This window comes from Falco naumanni, chromosome 10, assembly GCF_017639655.2.
Source record: "Falco naumanni isolate bFalNau1 chromosome 10, bFalNau1.pat, whole genome shotgun sequence".
Taxonomy (NCBI): Eukaryota; Metazoa; Chordata; class Aves; order Falconiformes; family Falconidae; genus Falco; species Falco naumanni.
Genome location: NC_054063.1, coordinates 4,543,468 through 4,562,337, shown reverse-complemented (window position 1 = coordinate 4,562,337; position 18,870 = coordinate 4,543,468). Strand labels below are relative to the sequence as shown.

The 18,870-nt window shown below is 40.1% G+C and overlaps 1 protein-coding gene across 1 annotated transcript in view; it reads right to left on the bottom strand.

Annotated features, from left to right (window-relative positions):
* Window positions 1-480: 480 nt before the first annotated feature.
* Window positions 481-18,870, bottom strand: part of LRP5 (LDL receptor related protein 5) — a 160,801-nt gene continuing 142,411 nt past the window's right edge. The window contains exons 18-23 of the mRNA XM_040608497.1: window positions 17,250-17,486; window positions 16,789-16,899; window positions 13,660-13,896; window positions 11,079-11,218; window positions 8,115-8,212; window positions 481-7,474 (exon numbers count right to left, since the gene is read on the bottom strand). Of these exons, the coding sequence (XP_040464431.1) occupies window positions 7,213-7,474; window positions 8,115-8,212; window positions 11,079-11,218; window positions 13,660-13,896; window positions 16,789-16,899; window positions 17,250-17,486 (1,085 nt within the window). The 3' untranslated portion in view covers window positions 481-7,212. The remainder of the gene's footprint in view (window positions 7,475-8,114; window positions 8,213-11,078; window positions 11,219-13,659; window positions 13,897-16,788; window positions 16,900-17,249; window positions 17,487-18,870) is intronic.

Here is an 18,870-nt window from a genome sequence, read left to right as displayed (position 1 = left end):
TGAGACCACCAATACTGACTGCAGAAATCAAGACCAAGCTAGACTCAATGGGACTAATTTTCAAGTATGTTCACCATAAAAACATCATTAGTTAAAAGATTTACTTTGACATCCTATAGCATCAATTTAAGATACCATACAATTAAAAAAAACCCCAAAACCAAACGGATCTGATCTAGTCTAGCCAAAACACAGAGATTATTCTTATGCAGTGTAATATTTTTGATAAATTCATAATGCTGACAAACTTGTGGTAAGTTCTATAGCTAGCTAAAAATTGCAATTTTAAAGGCGATCCATTTTCCAATCAACCTGTTCACCTCATTGCTCTTGCTGTCGAATATCTTAACATTAAAAACAAGGAGACAGCAACACGACCCTTATCTTAAATAGTATCTAAACCAATTGTGATACTGGCTGGTTGTCTCTACTGTACATGATGAAACAGCTTTGCTCATAAAAAGGGCTGCTAATCAAATATTTTAAAAGTATTTATTATAAAACAAAATCCACATAATCTATAGTACCAATGCAGAGTCTGTTATCTGTACAGATATTTATACAAAATACCAGTTACTTCAAACAAGACTTTGGTTTTGTTAACATAAAGAAACATTGCAGTTTCATGTCCAGAAAACTGTTAACATATAAAGGCCTGAAGTGATGAAAGCCTTAAAGAAGTTTTTCTTAGGTCAGTATTACCAAGTTTGTTTGTATGCTAGAAGGCCATGCTTGGAAAAATAATTGGTAAAGACTTTCTGTAACACAAGAAAGATTTAATGGCTTTAATGAGAAGTACTGTAGTGACAATCTGATAATAGCATCAATTTAATCCCCAAATACATAAGCATTGGTTACTGGCATTATTTTTTTTTCCTAATATTATGTATTTTTGACAGGTTTCTGTTGAAATAGGTAAGAATATATAAATCAAACTTCACTTGAAATAATGCATTTGAGAGAAATTGCAATATATTATGAATTCAAGAGATGCATGCTTTAAAAAAATTCAGAAGTTGTCTGCCTTCAGTTAGTTCCACAACTTGTGGATGATGTATTTTAACTGAAGAGAACCCTAAAAATGATACAAAGCTTTGTTAAAACCAGTGGAGTAAAACCTACATATGATTCTTGAGGGCACTTGTGAATTAAGGCTTTTCTTTTTCCCCAGTTAATATGCTGAAGTGTTTAAAATACACAAGGCACTGAAGTATTGGGTTTGGTTGTCTTTTGTAGTAATAAATGCTACAAAATGATACAAAATATAAAGCTGTAATTATTAGGCTGTTTGCAGAATACACATTTTAATATAAAAAAGATTGTGTGTGGGTTTTATCATAAAAATTCTTGGTACTCTTTGTATACTCACGTACATTTACAATAGCAGCAATTGCGATACGATTAGGTAAGTAAGAAAGCAGTCTGGGTTAAGGGTTTTGTGTGTGACGCCCTCCGGATTTCACATAAAACAGCAAAGCAGTCCTCCCATTTTCAGCAGCTTTTGTTTTATCTCCACAGGCTGATGAATTCCATTTACAAATATTGTATTTGTAGTTGCAACCAAAATACTTCTGTACTTACTTACTTAGTGCAGGATCTCTGTACAAATCAAACTGGAATATTGCTCCCTCTGTCAAAAAGAGCGACCCTGGGAATGCTGCCACAGGAATAGTGACATTCGTATTTAGAGAAAGGTGCATCAACAGGAGTACTAGCTTTTCAAAATGTGAATGCCAGTGAATTCGTCTGTCACTTACTGTAGCTGCCAAACTTGCTTTTCCCCTCTGAAAAGTCCTTCTAAGCACACTGTATGCACATATTTTATCAATATAAAATGACTCATTTAGGAATTGCCATTGTGGTCTTCCATCCACCAGGATTCTGTGTTGGCTGGAGAGAACCCAGCCCCTGACTCCAGAGGTGGGCTGCAACAAGGGCCGTGGTTCACGCTGGGAACAGCCGGGACGTGGCAGCTTGCTGTCATGGGAGGCCGGGAGCACTGTCAGTATGTCAGGACATGGCACTTTGAAGTATTTTGTTGTGGAATGCAGAAGCCATTTGTATCAGACTGGTTTCCATCATTCCTATCAGCGTGCTTAACATTGATCTAAAACCAATTTTTCCTTTTTTCCCTCCAGGGAGTACAATCTTATGTGGAAAGGCCCACAGTGTAGCTGGCAACCTCAAGCAAATTAAAGAAAAATACCCTTTACAAAAACTAGAGTAAGTGTTCTCAGGAAAGAGAGCTAGAAGACTTGACAGGATTGAAATTATCTATGTATATTAATATTTCTTTTAACGTGTGGTAAATACCTTATGCTGTTTAGCTAAACTTACAATAGCTGTAGAAAGGGGTTTTTCTACATTTAATCATGAACATAAAGTGCTGCAATACCTAAGGGCACAGCAGCAAAACCAGGATACCTCTCAGAACTTAGGATTTGGCCTTCCCTGAATCTTCTAGAGACAAGCCAATTTATCTTGAGGACTGGACTCATAATTCATAATGAAGGCATAATAAAAACATAGAAACAACTGAGTAACTGATCTGTAAACAACTGTCATCTTTGACTGTGGCTTGTCTAAGGCTCTGCCCAAACATGGACATTTATAAAATGTCCTTCAGCACCGTAACAGCAAAAGTGTTACTTCTAATTCAGGGCTCCATGCCAGGCACTCTCGTGTGTTATTAATTACTGGGAACATGCTTGCCTTCTGTTTTCATTTCCTGACATTAATGGCTATCACTTGTAGTACAATTATAGGCACAGCTACTCATTTGGACCAGCTCAACGTATTACCCCAACAAAATGTCTGACATCAGAAAAGATCTGCTTCCAAAAATGAAGCAAACAAGGACACACAACTTCTGTGAAGTGTGACTGACCATACTCATAAAGTAGTACAACATGCTCCAGAGGCTCTGATGAAGGGTAGCAGAGGAGCTCTTCCTAGCAAAGGGATCTGACCCTGCAGGCAATGGAGGAACGTCCTTGTTGCTGGCACATCAGCCTGGTGTGACCAGCCCTTACTGAATGCTCCTGCTTCCAAATCCTTTTTCACTGCTGTGCACAGAGCTTCAAAATTTCAAAAGCTCCAGAATCCAAGAGGCACCAGTTGGCATAAAAATAGGGAGAACGTGACGAGTCCTACATCTAGCATCTTATCTTCTATATATCAGATGGAAAATAGATCTAGGATAAATAGGCCCGGAGATTTCCAGAAGGCCCATTCTAGGTGTGCAGAACAGGTGTTGAGGGAAGAAACTGTTTTGTTGTTACTTTGAAAAGAATCAGAACTTTTAGGGAAGTGCTTGTGCCCCTTTCAAACTAGAGAGATGAAGGTTTATTACAGAAAATCAAACCCATCATTCCAATAGAAACTTGTTTCCTCTCATTTCTACCTTTCTCTTTAGAACACGCCAATAATGGCACAGTCTCATTTTTAGACATGAGGCATTTTGTACTATGACACTATCCTAAAGGAAACATTTTTTGTCATACATACAGATTTAGCTTAATTGTAGCCCAAGTGCTCTTTAGTGATCTGTCCAGACAGAAGAAAACTGAACCAGTAAGACCGTTGGGATAGTGCTAACAAAGTTTCCTCAAAATCATCCAGTAACATCAAACAAATTAACTACTTCCATTGCAAATTTCAGGGTGCACTGGCTGTTGACCAGTCTAGCTGAAGTAAAGTCAAGCTATAATTTACACAAAACATTTACTTGAAATTAAAGAATACTGCTGTCAAAGATCACGACTTGTCCATTTACCTTACAGCTTCACACCGCTGCTACATCTGTCCTGCAGAGAGGACAAATTCTACAGATGAGAAGATGACCCGAGTAGCTGCTTTCATGACTGTGCTGGAAGCAGGTAAGCTGCTCTCTGCTAGGACATCTGTCCTTTAAATGTAACACAAAATCAACAACATCATTCGCCTATTACTAGCTGCTCTTCAGACACAGTTCTATATTACACCCTGAACTCTTTCAAGTGCTAATATGCAGTCATAATGGGCTTGGAAAACATGGTTGAAAACACCGATTCAAGTACTCACAAGCTCACACAGGTAGTCCAATCACATGCATCCCCCTGCAGCTTCTCAGGGGAGAACTCTTCTAATATTTCAGTCAGCTTTCTCATAGAAAACTTCTGCACTATTGAAACTATGCCTAAACCTCACCAAAACCTCCACTTATTTTCCATTCAGCCCCGAACTGCCACAACTTGTCATATGCATTCACTAAACCCCTGCAACTCTTTATCCCATCCTGATCTAGACAAAAATAGCAACTTTTTTTTATGTTTTAGCCTGAAAGTTTACAGGATGGAAACCACTAAGAGCACAGTGAGGATATTTCTGGAGACAAGTAGCTCCTGTCAGTCAAATTTTCTTTCTGGTCTTCTCTAGCACCAGGAGTGCAGTAATGCTTTAAAGTATATAGTCTACAGCAAACAGAAATGATATTTAGTATTTAAATCTTAAGATGCTAAATTTGTAAAGAAATTCTTTTTAGAAAAGGCTTTTAAAGTCGGTATTGTGGAGCAATGTGGGGCTTAGATTCTGACCACCAAACTTTAAGTGCCTCAGAAGAGGCAATTTCTCACCAAACATCTGCAGTATGAGGCTCTGTTTAATCCACCCCATTCAGCAAGTGGTTCCTTCCTTCTGAATACCTAAGCTCCAAAAGAATTTGACTCTTAAGACAGTTTAGCTCTCAGCAAGAATGCTAATTTTCTTGGACTCAACCCCAAACTTTGTAATAGGATACAAGTTTTCAGATGAAGTGGTTAGGATTGTTATAGTTGTGGCTTTTTAAAAAGAACAGTGGTTTAATGGGAAAAAAAATAATCAATGTAATTTTGCATTACAGGTATACAGGAAAATTAATGTAGTATGTCTCTAAGCTAGAACTGTAACATGAAACAACTAAACTAATGAATTCATTATAAATGGTGAATAGTTATCAGGCACAAAATGACATATGATATGAAACTGGACTACCAACTGCTGTAATGCAGAACAAGTACTCCTTTATATGATTGACGTGGTACATAAAATATCCTGTGGATCTATATTCCTGATTTAGTTCACTGAAACAGGATCACATGACAATTGCTTTGTTTCACCAAACCATTAACACTTGCTCAGAGATCTGCCAAGACACTCTAAGAGTAAATATGACCTTGTCCCTCTTAGCATACTACAGAACTACTAATGTTGATAGGGCATTGGGAAAGAACCTACTCTTAAACTCCAGTGCTGTACTCTCCAATTCTGTAACCTTTCTCCAAGAAAACCAGTGGGCATCTTCTTTGTGCTCAATCTGTCAAGTGAAAATTTAGACATGACAGTAGTAAAAGCTACTTTAAGAGTTTTAGTAACACACCTGCGACAACACAAATCCTATCCTTGACCAATATAGATAGGAAGAACAGATCTGGACTACTAAATCTGAAAACACAAACTGGATCAGAACACTGTGGTCCCAACCCCTCCACCACCACAACAAAAACCTCTAACCCAGAGTTGTAGGGTTTCTCTGATGTGCTCTCAAAGAACTTGTTAAAAAGACCCCAAACCAAGTACAATTTAAGTTCAAACAAGAAAAAAGTTTTCATTGTTACCACCAATATTAAGGCTATCAAAGGCTCAGCACATCTATTATTCAGCAGCTGCAGAAACAGGTGTGAGTCACTCTGCATATGCAGAACCTCCCTCAGATGTCCCAAGCAGGCACTCACATCATCATCACCAGAGCTGAATTTATAAAGTGCCATACAACACACAATCCCTTTTGTTACAGCAAGAGAGCCATCAAAGCACAAATTTACCTTCTGTATTTTGAAAGGGACTGATCCTAGCCCCCCACCCCAAAGCGTTTTTTTGGGTAGGAGTTGGAACATAAATACTTTGCTGATCATGATGTCCCTAGGTTACAGCAGTTTGCATGAGAGTTTATCTTTTTCATTGCAACACAATTAGAAAGAAATATTTGTCTCCTCTCCTTCCTCCCCCGTGATTTTCTGTCTATTTCTAAACCTGAACTAATTTTGTTTGAATTTTTATGAGATATGACTAAACTGTTTGAATGGCAGATATTTTTGTTTTGAGCTATGCAGACACCATTTTCTACAAACACTGATTATAAACCAAAGAACTTTCCACATTTAAAGGTATACAAGTGATTCCAATATCATTCCACTTTGGAAAACAAACATTAGAGATGAAGCAATTCTCTGATCAAATCAACACAGGTCAAGATCTCAGAGACCTGGCACAGTGAATTACTGGACTTGGGGAAAAGAGAACTAGCACTGCATTTTGAGAAGGGCTGACAGCATCTTCCCAGTCATCAAAGCCTCACAAGGAAGGACGAAGGAGCTTGGTTTCATCGCAATTAAAATGGTGAGTCTGACCACAGGTCAATACAACTGCTTCTGCTACCATTCACCCAGTCAAGTGGGGAACTGACTGGAGCTAAACCAAGTTCTTTAGGGCTGGTTATCTCTTGAATCGGTTCCAGAACCGGCCATGGGCAGAGCGGCACTGACATGAAGCAGAGCATGGTGCCTGTGGGCTAGCTAAGCTGGAAGATTTGGCCAAAAGAAGTGTTGTTCCAGTTCAATGCTAAGCAAATGGAGAGGGAGGTTTGAAATCCAGGTCTCAGCACACAAGTTCTGCCGGGAAGCATCCAGCTTACGTGCCAACAGGAACGTCTACGGGTTGCGATCTTTGCACATTTTCTCCCAGTGGTGGTGAAGGGATGAGATACTGACAGTGGTATTTAAACACGCTTTTCTTCTCTGCAAATAAACTTACATCTTTCTTTAGACTTCTCCCACAAGCCACTTCGCTTTCTCGTCTCACATTAACAGAAAGAATTACATACACTTTGCATGTAAAAAGGTGACTTAAAAATGCAAAAAGGCTCAACATTCCCTCCCCAAATCCTTTGGAGACCGAGTCATTTTCATGACTTCAAAAAGGCAAATATGGCACAAAAGAATGGAAATTAAGTTAAAAAAATCAATTTTATAAATATTCTTCCTCTGTACAATTTTTCACAGCCCCGTCCCTCCCACCCATTTTTATTCACATTTCTTTTTTGAATTCCCACCCCGATTTATTTTTAAATCATAAAATATATATTTTAAATCTGTTCATATTTTAAAATATTTACAGGAAAAGTTCCTTCTGTTGAGGTCATGAGGAATCTGTACAAGGAGAGGGTGGAGGGGGATAGAGGTGAAAATAGCTTCGTTCCGTGGCAGGAGACGGAGGGCAACTTTCTTCTGCCGACATGTACTGACTGCGAGGCGTGGGTGGAGGGGGATAAGGGTCTGAGTCTGAATTTAGATCTATATAGTATTTGTTGGCCTTCCATCGACTAGTAGTATAGTCACTGTCACAAACATCTGTGCTGCATGGGGTTGTGGGTGGAGCTATCCCTCGTATAAGGTATGGCCTGCAAAAAAACCAAACCAAAACAAAAAGCACACGCATTAATTGGGGGGAAAAAGAAAGACAAAGAGAGTGATATGAAAATGAACAGCTCTGTGTCCTTGGTCAAGATGCCTGCTCATTAATACTATATGAGCCTTAATTCAGGTTTTCATAGGAACCCAACAAAAAAGTACCTGAACTGTGTTAAATCTGAACGGCACAACTACCCTCAGCTGGCCGTGCTTTCTTCCAGCCCCTGACCAGCCAGAGGAGACTAACATGACCATTTAGCCTCGTCACTAAGAGATAGGTTGACTCATCAAAGGGTTTTATGATAAGCTTGAGGAACTGAAGAGAAAACAGGAACCTTCTCTATAGAGGATGCTAAGTGACTGTTACATAGTAATATAACCTATATATATTGCATTGTTACACAGCAACACTTTATTGAAAGGTGCTAAACCCTGTTGTACAAAAGTAAGAACAAAAAGTCAATGCTTAACATCAAACCTGGCATAACCCCCATTTGCATGGTCATTTATTAAGAGAGGGAAAGAGTTTTTTTAAACAAGGTAAAGTGGAACAAGAACATTTTGCTTAAGATCCAAAACTAAAGGCCAAATCAATAGAAGATTTGTCAAACCTTCTTATCTGAGCTGTACCTGTAAGATCTCGTGGTTGAAGGAATGTTTGAGGAATAAAACATCTCCGCATTATACAGGGAGCGATCGGTAGCTGGGGAAGGAGGTGGGTTCAAAATCTAGGAAGAACAGGAAAAAGCAGTGCAAAAGTCTGGGTTAATAATACAACTCTAATTATTTTGAAAATATTTACACCTTCAGCTTGTCACTCATCCTTATTTTAGTTTCCTCTCCTTGCCACTTGGGTGGGTTAATGTATTTTCAAAGATCACAGAAGTTTATTATGAGACTTTACACTGGGCTTACTTACACTGCAGGCCTTCAAAGCTCTCACAGTACAGGGAATTTTCTTCCTTGCTGCATCTGTTATCACGCTGGAAGGTTGGGGTAAAGCTGGAAATTAGAGCCAGTTTTGCTGAATCTCAGCGCACTTCCTTGGACATAACGACCAATATCAGCCTCAGCAGATGCTAATGGGAAACTGTCTGTTCCAGCCCCTAAACATACTCCCAGTCAACAGTAGGGTCAGGAGGCCAAAGTTCCTTTACTGTAACTAATACAACTCCATGCTTCCCTGAATACTACCTTTTTACTGCTGTTCTGTAAACATGTCACTTTGGCACAGTTCACAATGCAAAGAGCCTAAGAGCTACAAAATTGTTACAGCCTGCCCTAGCCTGTGTGTGCATATACACGGTGGCTGGTAACCCTCATGCTAGGAAAACAGTTTATTATGCTTCAGAATCCTTTAGGATTCTTCCCCTAGCAGGAAGCAGAACCCCTGACATGGCCGGCAGGATATCGGCCTAAAACCAAGAAGAGCACTTCATCCCTTCCAGCGTGGAAAATTACAGCATTGCCCTTGATGGTAGGGCCTTGCTACTGATGTCAGCATCTTGTACACAGCCTGTCCTGGGCATTCTGCCAAGCCGTGGCCTGCCACAGCGACCATGATAGTATCCTTCCTCTGCCCCCGCTCTTCCCTCATAATACTACTGTAAAATCACGGCAGTGGAGATCATTGGTTTGAACTTCACTGCGCAGCGCCTAGCAAAATGATCCTCGGCCACTGAGTTGAGCTCATTAGTACAAACACTAACAAGCCCTGCATCCAGATTCATGTGAGGTGAGACAAGCTTGAATATCACCCATTGCTAGCTGTGGGGAACGGTAAGTAATTGCCCCAAGAGTATCTTCCAGAAATCCTCTTCCTTGGAGGAGCACTGCATGCTACTTCTGGATTCTCTTCTACTAGCACCCTGAACTGCATCAACACCACTTAACGTTCAGATTAAAATACCAGTGTCAGCCAGGATGCCTGTGGCCAGACTCTCAGGTATAACCGGCCTAACTCCACCGATACCAATTCCTTCCTAGCCTCTATTCACTGGACCACCTCTCAGTACAACTACGTTAAGCAAAACAAAACAAAAAAAGGCAACACAACTCCATGCTCAGATCTCTCCTTTTTATTATTAACCTAAAGCTGCATAATGAACTACCAGGTAGAACTGACCCAAATATTTGGATTAAGCAGTAACTGTCACGTTACTAAGCCCTTGCAACAGGTTTCTTCTAAGAATCCAGCATGTCCTTCGGGAAGGAAAGGCTGGCATCACCCCTGCAGGTTCTGACTGACATAGCCTGGAATGGGAAGTGTGGATGAAGAATTCCCAGATTAGCTTATGCCAGAAGTCCAGCAGAAGAGTTGATCTTTTGGCTGACACAGATACAGAATGGCACAGGCAGATCAGCTCTTGGGCCTCTTTCAAGACTTATTTAAGTAAGGGTTTTTTTATATAAATTCAACTAAGTTTTTTCTGTTCATCCATTTTAGTGTGGCACTGACCCATCAATCAGGTACCAGCATGAAATTGTTCAGCGTGTTACAGAGACACCGGTGAAGCACGGGACAAGCTAAATTAGGAGGGCTGCTGAGTTCCAAACATCTGCTAGCTGTGACTAGCTTCCTGATGGCTTCATTGAGAAAGTAATGCGAGGAACAGGTAACCAATTTTACCTTACCAATAGATAAGCCCACAAGCCTCTCTTTTTCATCTTTGTCCTCCTCAAGGGGAGAGAGGGCACATTTGTCACTGGTCGAACACAAATCAAAATGCCCATACGTAGCATAACAGTTTATATGTTAATACAAATGCATATATACCCACACAGTATGTGGGCCCCTGATTAAATACTACAGAAGAATTGCCTCACTAGCCAGCAGATTGACTCTGCAAGCTTGTGTGAACAGAAGAATGAACGTATGTATTGCTCAGAAACACTATGGGAGAAAACTCATATGACAAAATGCTGGCAAACAGTCTCTCCTACATATTCTTAGAGAATCATGGCCATTTTTAGTATACATCTTTGAATTCATGAAGCTCTTGATATGGGGACTAAAATTCTGTCACTTCCAACAATTAAAGCCAGAAATGAAGCTAAATTACAGCTGAAAAAACCCAAGCAGAGCAACCTCTGCCGGTACCAATGTTTTCTCCCAGTGCACGCACTTGGTTTTCTGAAATAACAATTGACACTTCATCTAAACAGCAAGCTGAGCTTATTTCTTAAGCGTCTGCATTCCAGTCCTGTCACATCTTGTTTGTCTTTTTATTCCATGTGTGCCTGCAGCATTATGCAGTGCAAAATATCACTGGGCCACTGACATCAGAGTTTACAAAGAACAAAGGAGGTGGCATCTCCAAGGGAGTCAAGACAGAAGAACAGAAGTACCCAGGAACAACCCAGCTGAGTATCACTCTAATAACAAAACATTTTAGACATCATAAAGCATTGTGTAATCTTGATGGACTACAACAAAGTGATTTTGTGATGTGTCCAACTTGGCCTGTATATCATAAACTATTAACACCCAAGACCAACTGTTATTAACACTCTATTCAGTAACATACATTTTCATCTTTCTTTCCTTCAGAATTGGGAGATACTTAACACAGAGGTGTATTTTCAAGACATTACCTGTGGGTAGAAAGTGGCTTTAGTGCTGGATGAACTACTTGAAGAGGCTCCAGTAACATGGTTTCTGTCATATAAGGGGGCACCACTGCTTCCTCCCATGAGACTCATGGAGCTAATCATGGACTTTCCACAAGAGATGCCTGCAGTGAGACAGAGAGGAAAACAAAGTTAGGTAAACCACAATTTTATCTACCAATGCAAAACAGAAAACAAATCCACAGCTTGGCAAACCCGTGCAATGCTACTGGTTGTCACTTTGGGAACAGTGTTTTACGTAAAAACTTCTGGATTACAAGGAGCAACACATTTTGTAAACTTATCTTCTCACCCCCAGACCACCTATTGTCTCACTGCAGCACTGAACTTGCAACCTGCTCTCACAGTCTGCTGAGAAAGGAATCTCCAGAACAGCTGATCCAAACTTTTCACTCAAACTGTTAATTAAGAAATTTTCCAATTAAACAAACTCAGACATTTGCAAAACAAATGTTATATACTGCCCAAGACAAACAAGCTAGAGACCTCAAAAAATTTCATTTCCATCCAAAGAAATTCAATTGCAAGTACACAAACAGCAGCAAAAAAAAATAATCAGTTTTAATGAAAAAAAAAAATCACTGCTTAAACTGAAAATCAGCAGAGACAAAGGGAAAGAAACCTAGGTGACAGGAAAAGGGAAGACAACATTCCTCAATCTGTTTTACTCCAATATACACTTAAATCAGACAATACATTTTCAGCTTCTTCCTGTCAGACTATTCAGTGCTAATGGAAAAGTTTAGTTTGGGAAGGTTTCAGAAATTTTTCAGATGCAGGAAACATTCAATACAAGCAGAGTGACTTTATTTGTAATCATCATTCACAACTATTTATCTTTTTTGGAAATGCCACGGTATCAGGAACCTGTGTCTTTTCTTTAGAATTAACATCAATGGTAGTATTTTCAGCTGTTGTAACCTGTCACAGCGCTCTGGATTTGAAAAAACAAACAAATACGAATGAGAATCAGAATGACAGCTTAGTTTAACACCTACAGAGGTACAGATGAAACCTACCGATACTTGCTTTAATTACAAAAGCTTTAGTGTGAAGTCCAATTTAAAACACCACTTCAAAGGTTTTACCTGCAATGATTTCATCCTCAAATTTTATTTCCTACCACAAAAACCTCTTGATAACCATGAAAACATAATTTAATCAGGAACAGCTGACCAAAGTCATTAAAGTGCAAGAAAGGCTAAATCTAAGTTGCATCCGGCTATCTTCAAAGTCATGGCTAGAAGAAAAAAACAATGAGCACATCTTAAAAATGTGTTTAATATGAAGAAGTGCCACATCTTTTCATTTGTCTTTAAGTTATCATCTATCTTATTTTCAGCTGACATGAAAAGCAGACTCCTATCACTCCAAAGTATGAATTTCTTGTATTCTGACCCTGTCCAGCAGGTTTACAGGCAAACATTTACTTTCCAGCTTCCTAAACAATACGAAGAGATATTCTTTCTTCTCAGGGCTTTGTAGTCAAGAATTTGCTATTTCTTCTATGAAAAGTGTATTTTACATTTGTAAAATAATTTGAGGTACATCATTTAAGTGTTTACTTTGATGTCTGTATCAGGTTTCTGGGTTCTTATGTATTAGCTGAATATCCTTTTATGCTTTTATGTGTACTTCAAGTCCTCCTTCAATCTTAGCATTGGAGCTGCATGCACTTCTCCGGATGGATGCTTTGAGCCCTTTGTGAGGTAGAGAAGTTTGCTGTTTTACAGATGAAGGACTGAGACACAGAGAGAATACTTCGTCCAAAAGCAAACAGGAAAGCTCTCTCAGAGATGGGCTAAACCAAAGGGGATGTTTTCATTACGCTTCAGGCAATGAGCAGCAACTACAAAACCAAAGCCAGACTGCTTGTGTTCTTCCCCATTTGCTGTTCTAACTTTGGTGAGGGAGGTTTATCTCCTGCTTTTCTGTATCATAGTAAACTAAGCTGCTTCACTTCTTCCTTCTGCTTCTTTCCACTGTGGAAAAACCTGTCCTGAGCGGACAGGAGAAAACTGTCTAAAGACCTTTGATGGATAGGACAGACACAAGGACACCTGAGTACAAGACACAGAGCAGCTCAGCAGAGCTCTCACTAGAATGCTGAGTGGCACATGCTTTCTGAGTTTCCAATACTGCACGTGGTTCACTACTCTTCATAGTATTTTGCAGGCCTTAGGTAAGAAGTACTGTTCAAAACCCAGGCTTTATTACATACACCAGAAGTAAACTATTTAAAGGCCATGCTTTCACTGGCAAAATACTGTAGATTTTCTATCAGAAAGATAGATATCTATGCAGATGCAGCCTAGCACAAAAACCACTTTTGAAAATCTGGCAAGATGCCTAATGGAATGTAGCTAATAGTTTTTGCATATTTGATCCAAAATGACAGATTTATACCAAAACCACTGAGCAGATCAACACCATCTAATTTCTGCTCTTTGAAAACTCCGCATCCAGCACTCTTAATAACCTGTAAAACTCCAAATCCAGGCAATGTAACGGTACTGATTAGATGCAAGGTCCTTATCGTCCTTACCAGTAAAAGTGCCGTGTTGAGAACTTCCCGGAGCAATAAAATTAAGAGGGACATGAGGGGTGCCACTGACATACTCATGTGGAAAAGGACTATTGGGCCCGGCATAGCGCTGGCACACCACTCGCTGGCAAACAAAGTACATTCCTCCCATGACAAAAAGGGACAGTATTATACCAATGACAGGACCGATGGCACTACTGTGTGGCTGTGACTCATCTGAGGCTGGCTTTGTTTTTTCTGGAAAGAGAGGAGAAAAAATAAAGAACGTCATTAAATATGGGGCAGTATGCATGTTGCTGTGCTAGAGCTCACGCAGCGGGACAGTCAGCTCATCGTCATCCACAGTTTTGAAAGTATCTGCATCAAACTCAGGCATCTATAACTCCATATAGTCTGATTCTATGCACAAAACTTCATACCTCCTCTTTCCCCCATCAAGCAGCATTAGCAAGGATCTGTCTGTCTAGCAATTCATCTTCTAACAGGATTACTGATCATCTTTAGGTAACAACAGTCTAGAAAGTTTTACTTTTCCTCCCTCCCAAAGTCTACGGGTTAAGTATATAGGACACTTATAAACACAAAGTCCTTAATCACAGAGGAATCTGCTCTCTCACAAGCCATTTGGGCTAGCAATAACGTCAAGAAATTGGAAGATTTTACTAAGATCGTATTAAACAGTGGATGTCTTCCCAGCTAATACAGGCCTTAAAATAGAACACTTCTCCTTCCTAAAATATGAGTTGCTTTCTAAAAATAAATCCTTACAAATTGAAAGGAAGACAATCCAGAATATATCAAATACTTTACTTCTTATTTATTTTCCTCCTATATAGCCCAATGTTAAATAATAACAGGTGCTGCAGTATTTGAGACAAGCTACGTATCGTACCTCCCCCTGATTATGGGTAACACATTCAGAATTCTTGCCAAATAAACCTAACACCTCTATGGCTTTTGCCTATGTGACATTCCTCAGTGAAAATGACTGATTTTTTCCATGTGATTCACACAACATTTATAATTTTACTTTTTTACATACACAAACATATGTGTTCATAAAGCAAAAAAAATAAAAATAAACTTGGCCAAAGCCAATTTTACACAGTCAGACCTCTTCCCCCCTTAATGAAGTTGTAGGAAGTGAAATGGTTCATGTAAGATTCAAGCCTTCACTTCATAGAATTTTTCTCCAGTGGTTCTGATTTCATTCCCTTCAGTGGAAGGGAATGAAAAACAACTGAAATTTGAGAAGATAAAGGAAATACAAAGATCTACCAATAAACTCTTAACAGTTCAGCATCAAGAATCCATTTTTGTCTTTATCGAATTTTTTATCATCTTTAGTTTTTATCTGATTTTCACACTTATTAGTGCATGACAGCTTTTATGTCAGCTAAGGCCCTAACTTTCAAACAGTCAGATTAGTTCTGATACGATACTGGAAAAAAGCAAAGCCAAAGTTAAAACGTTTCCAAATTAGGTAATTTTAAACACACAATTCTCATTTTGGTTAAACCTAGTTTCTTTTGAATGCAAGATCCTTATCTAGAAGGTAGCAATCATTTTTATTCCCTACTTGAGTTCTTTCCCTCAGTCAAGCAAGAAACCACAGAAATCTCTGCTCCACAAAGAGACTCCAGAGAAGACAGTCTTATGTCTACATAAAGACACATTTAAATCAGTTAAGACCTAATTGCAGGACTGGACCCAAAGTGCAAACAGAAAACAGCTGCATTAACTTGGCAGCACCAAAATTTGCCAAACGCACAAAGAAAATAAAATAGGAAAATGGAAGAAGTGGCTCTGCATTATCCAGGGAATTGGAGGAACTGGGTGAGAGCTGACAGATAAACGGAAGATGTGGGAGAACCATGAGAAGCACATTCAGTCTGAAACCTACAACAGGATTGCTAACAGTCTTTGTTGCCATTCTTTTAGCCTTTTTTTCTATTCACCACTTGGGCTCCTCTCACCACTCTTACTCATGAAATACACTTTTCCTTGCTGTACCCCCATGAGGACGGAAGGAAGAAACAAGGTTAACCTGACCAGACCTTGTGCCCCCGTTTCTCACTCCAGCAATGGCACAGCTTCTGACAACCGGTGCTTCAAAACCTGACAAGACTTGTAAGATATTAAACCCCTCACAATTAGCCAAGATCCTATAGGCAACGTTATTAAGCAAAGTGCAGCATTTCTCTACACCAACCCAACACAAGGTATTTTTTCCGAATGAATTACCAACAGATCAGCACATCTCATTGCTTTTGTTCTAAAATGCTGTTTTCCAATTATTTTGCTAAACCACTTGTGAGTTACTAAATGCTCCCTTTATCTACCCCATTGCCTGAAAACTTCATGTGCTAGTCATCCTGATGGTGCAAAAAGAGGGAAATTGCAAGCAGAGCACAAGTGAGTGAATTTTATTGTCCCCTTTGGATTGCAAAACAACAGACCCCACTAAGGACCAACAGAGCAACCGCCACCAGCATGCCTGTAATCCGCATATACCTCCTGCCGTGAGAATTCAAAGTAACATTTTGCCCAGAAAAATCAAGGTCTTTCCTTATATTCCTTTCGTAACTGCACTTTAGGAGACCAGCTTGTGGTCTCTTGTGGACACTTGCTCATTGCATGCTAGTTCCTCCACATAATTACCCTCCAGCTTGATCCTCTAATTGCAGTGGATAGGGCCGTGCATTTTTAAAAGCCACCCCAAGCTTAGCAGCAGCTCTGCAAGTTCCAAGGTACTGAGCATAGCAGAATTGGGTCCCCCTGGGCATACAGATCTGGAGCCCACCTAAACAAGGCAGTCTTGTATCCCACACAGCATTTTAGAACTAGCTTGAAGTAACACTGGGAATTCAGCTCATCTTCACCACTGCTGCTCCTGCATTACCTGCAATGGCAGCGCTGCAGATTTGCTACACCATGCTGCAAGCTCGTGCTCTTTTGCTGCACACACCAACGGAAGAGCATGACTGCATCTAGCAGCCAAATACACCTGCGAGAGATTCACTGGGCTTCCCTGAAAGAGTATTACTATGCAAAGACTGGGGCTCCGCAGAGGGACATGGGACATTACGCCTGAGCACAGCACTTGCATCTCAAGGAAAGGCATCTCACCACACATAAGCTCATCGGAACCGTCAATGCAATCCGGAAAGGAGTCACACTGTTGCTTCAGGAGGATGCACTGGCCGCTTGCACATCGGAATTGATTGGGTAGACAAATCGCTGCACAGAAAGAAAGAAAAGATTGAGTACTGCTTGCATGGGAGCATTCGAGCATCTTAAGAAAACCAAAAGAAGTGAGAGATGAAGCCACAGGGCATTTTATATTATGACTAGATAGGCACCAGAACACCTGCTTGGCTGCTGCGGGTAAAGCGCATGCCTGCGTTCCTCTGATTCTTCCTTCTTGTTGTTATACATCCTACTCAGCTTAGTTAGGCTTATGGTTAAGGCTGTTCTTCCCCATTTGGAACTAAAAATCATATATCTATATCTACAGTTATCTCAAGAACAGTTAGAATCCCAAATGGATGCTTATGTTAGAACCAGGAGTTCAGGAAAATTAATCTTACTATCACAATCTGCTTCATCTGATTTATCTTGGCAGTCAATTTCTCCATTACATCGCAAGTGTGCATCGATACACTGCCCTTTCTCACACTGGAACTGGGATGCAGAGCATATGGGGCAACTATCTTCATCACTCTGGTCATCACACTCTGGAAATCCATCACATCGCCATGCCATTGGGATACAGTCAATCTCTCCAGTTGCACAAGTAAACTGGTCTGGGGAACAAGTTGGAGGTTCTGGAGAAAGAGAAAACAAATCAGACCCGTATATTCAATTTTAGCTCTTACAACAGAGTAAAAATGTGACCGACTTTTTTCAAGAAAAACACATTTATGTCTGGACTAAATTTCTTCTGTGACTTAAGATTCTAGCAAAGAGGAAAACATGATTTTGCATAGGGAATGGGATTTTGCCAACTTCATAACAAAACCTGGATGCATGCTGACTGAAGAAGCTTGCTCCAGCAGGAGAGCACTGAACTAAGGCCAGGAACTACAAATACTTCGGCTCTAACATCCACCTTTTGGAAGACACTGTCATACACATAAATTAAAATGCATACTCAATTTCTGATTGCAAACCACATTCTTCACAATTCTAATCCCTGCAGTCACATTAGCCTGGAACAATACTTCCTAAAATAACCTGGTACATTTTAATTGGCAATGAATACACCTAAAACATACAGCATCTGCTTCTATGACATCTGATTTTCTGTTTTTCCAGTGGTTTCTCCACAAAGGAATTTCCAAGTCAGATATGAATTGAAAAATATGAATAGAGAAGAAATATCTGTAAAGGCCTGTTAAACATTAAGCTAAGCCCTCCTGCTGGGAAGTCTCCGGGCTGCAGGTCAGCGGCGGTTCGGAGCAGTCTGAGGAGCACTGTCGGCCTGCCCTGAGCTGACACTGTCACTGTGGGCAGAGACGGAACACTGCACCTTGTGCGTTTCTGTGTTTGTTCCACCTAAGAAAGCTGGGACTTCCTTCAAATTTGACTTTTTGTGGACCCCAAGATCCTGGCATCAATCCATCCCACATCCATACTGTGGCGCAAATTGCAGTTACACACTGATAGCGTTAAGCAGCTACAACCTCAAGTGGAGATGCAACAATTACGCTGTAGTAAACCATCCATAGCTGCTTTCTTCAGAATGTCAAAAGACAAAGACAATCCAGATCAAGAATCTATTAAAAAAAATGCTTTTAATTCTTACACATAGCAGATTAGCACACAGTTTTTCACCATTAGTATCAAAGAAAGAGTCAACATCTAAGTCCCTTCAGTTGCTATCAGTAGCAGTCATGTTTGAAATGAGGGAGCCATCCCAAAACACCGCTGCAGCAAACGGATACATTTCCACTGATTTCGAAAGTTGATGGGTCAAATCCCTGTAACGTAATTCTATCAGTTTACAGAAGCAGACATGAGTCCCCACAGCTGCTGTTGCCAGCTAATGCCCTAAGTAGATGCTTTACCACCTGGATTAATAGAGTACCACGTGTGTATGACCGCAGCACTCTGTCTATGAGCACAATATTGAGCAAGCTGGAGGTGTGCTCTGGGTAGTAACACTCCTCTGGAAATCCAGTGAGCTTTTATTAATGTTCAGGCTCAGGA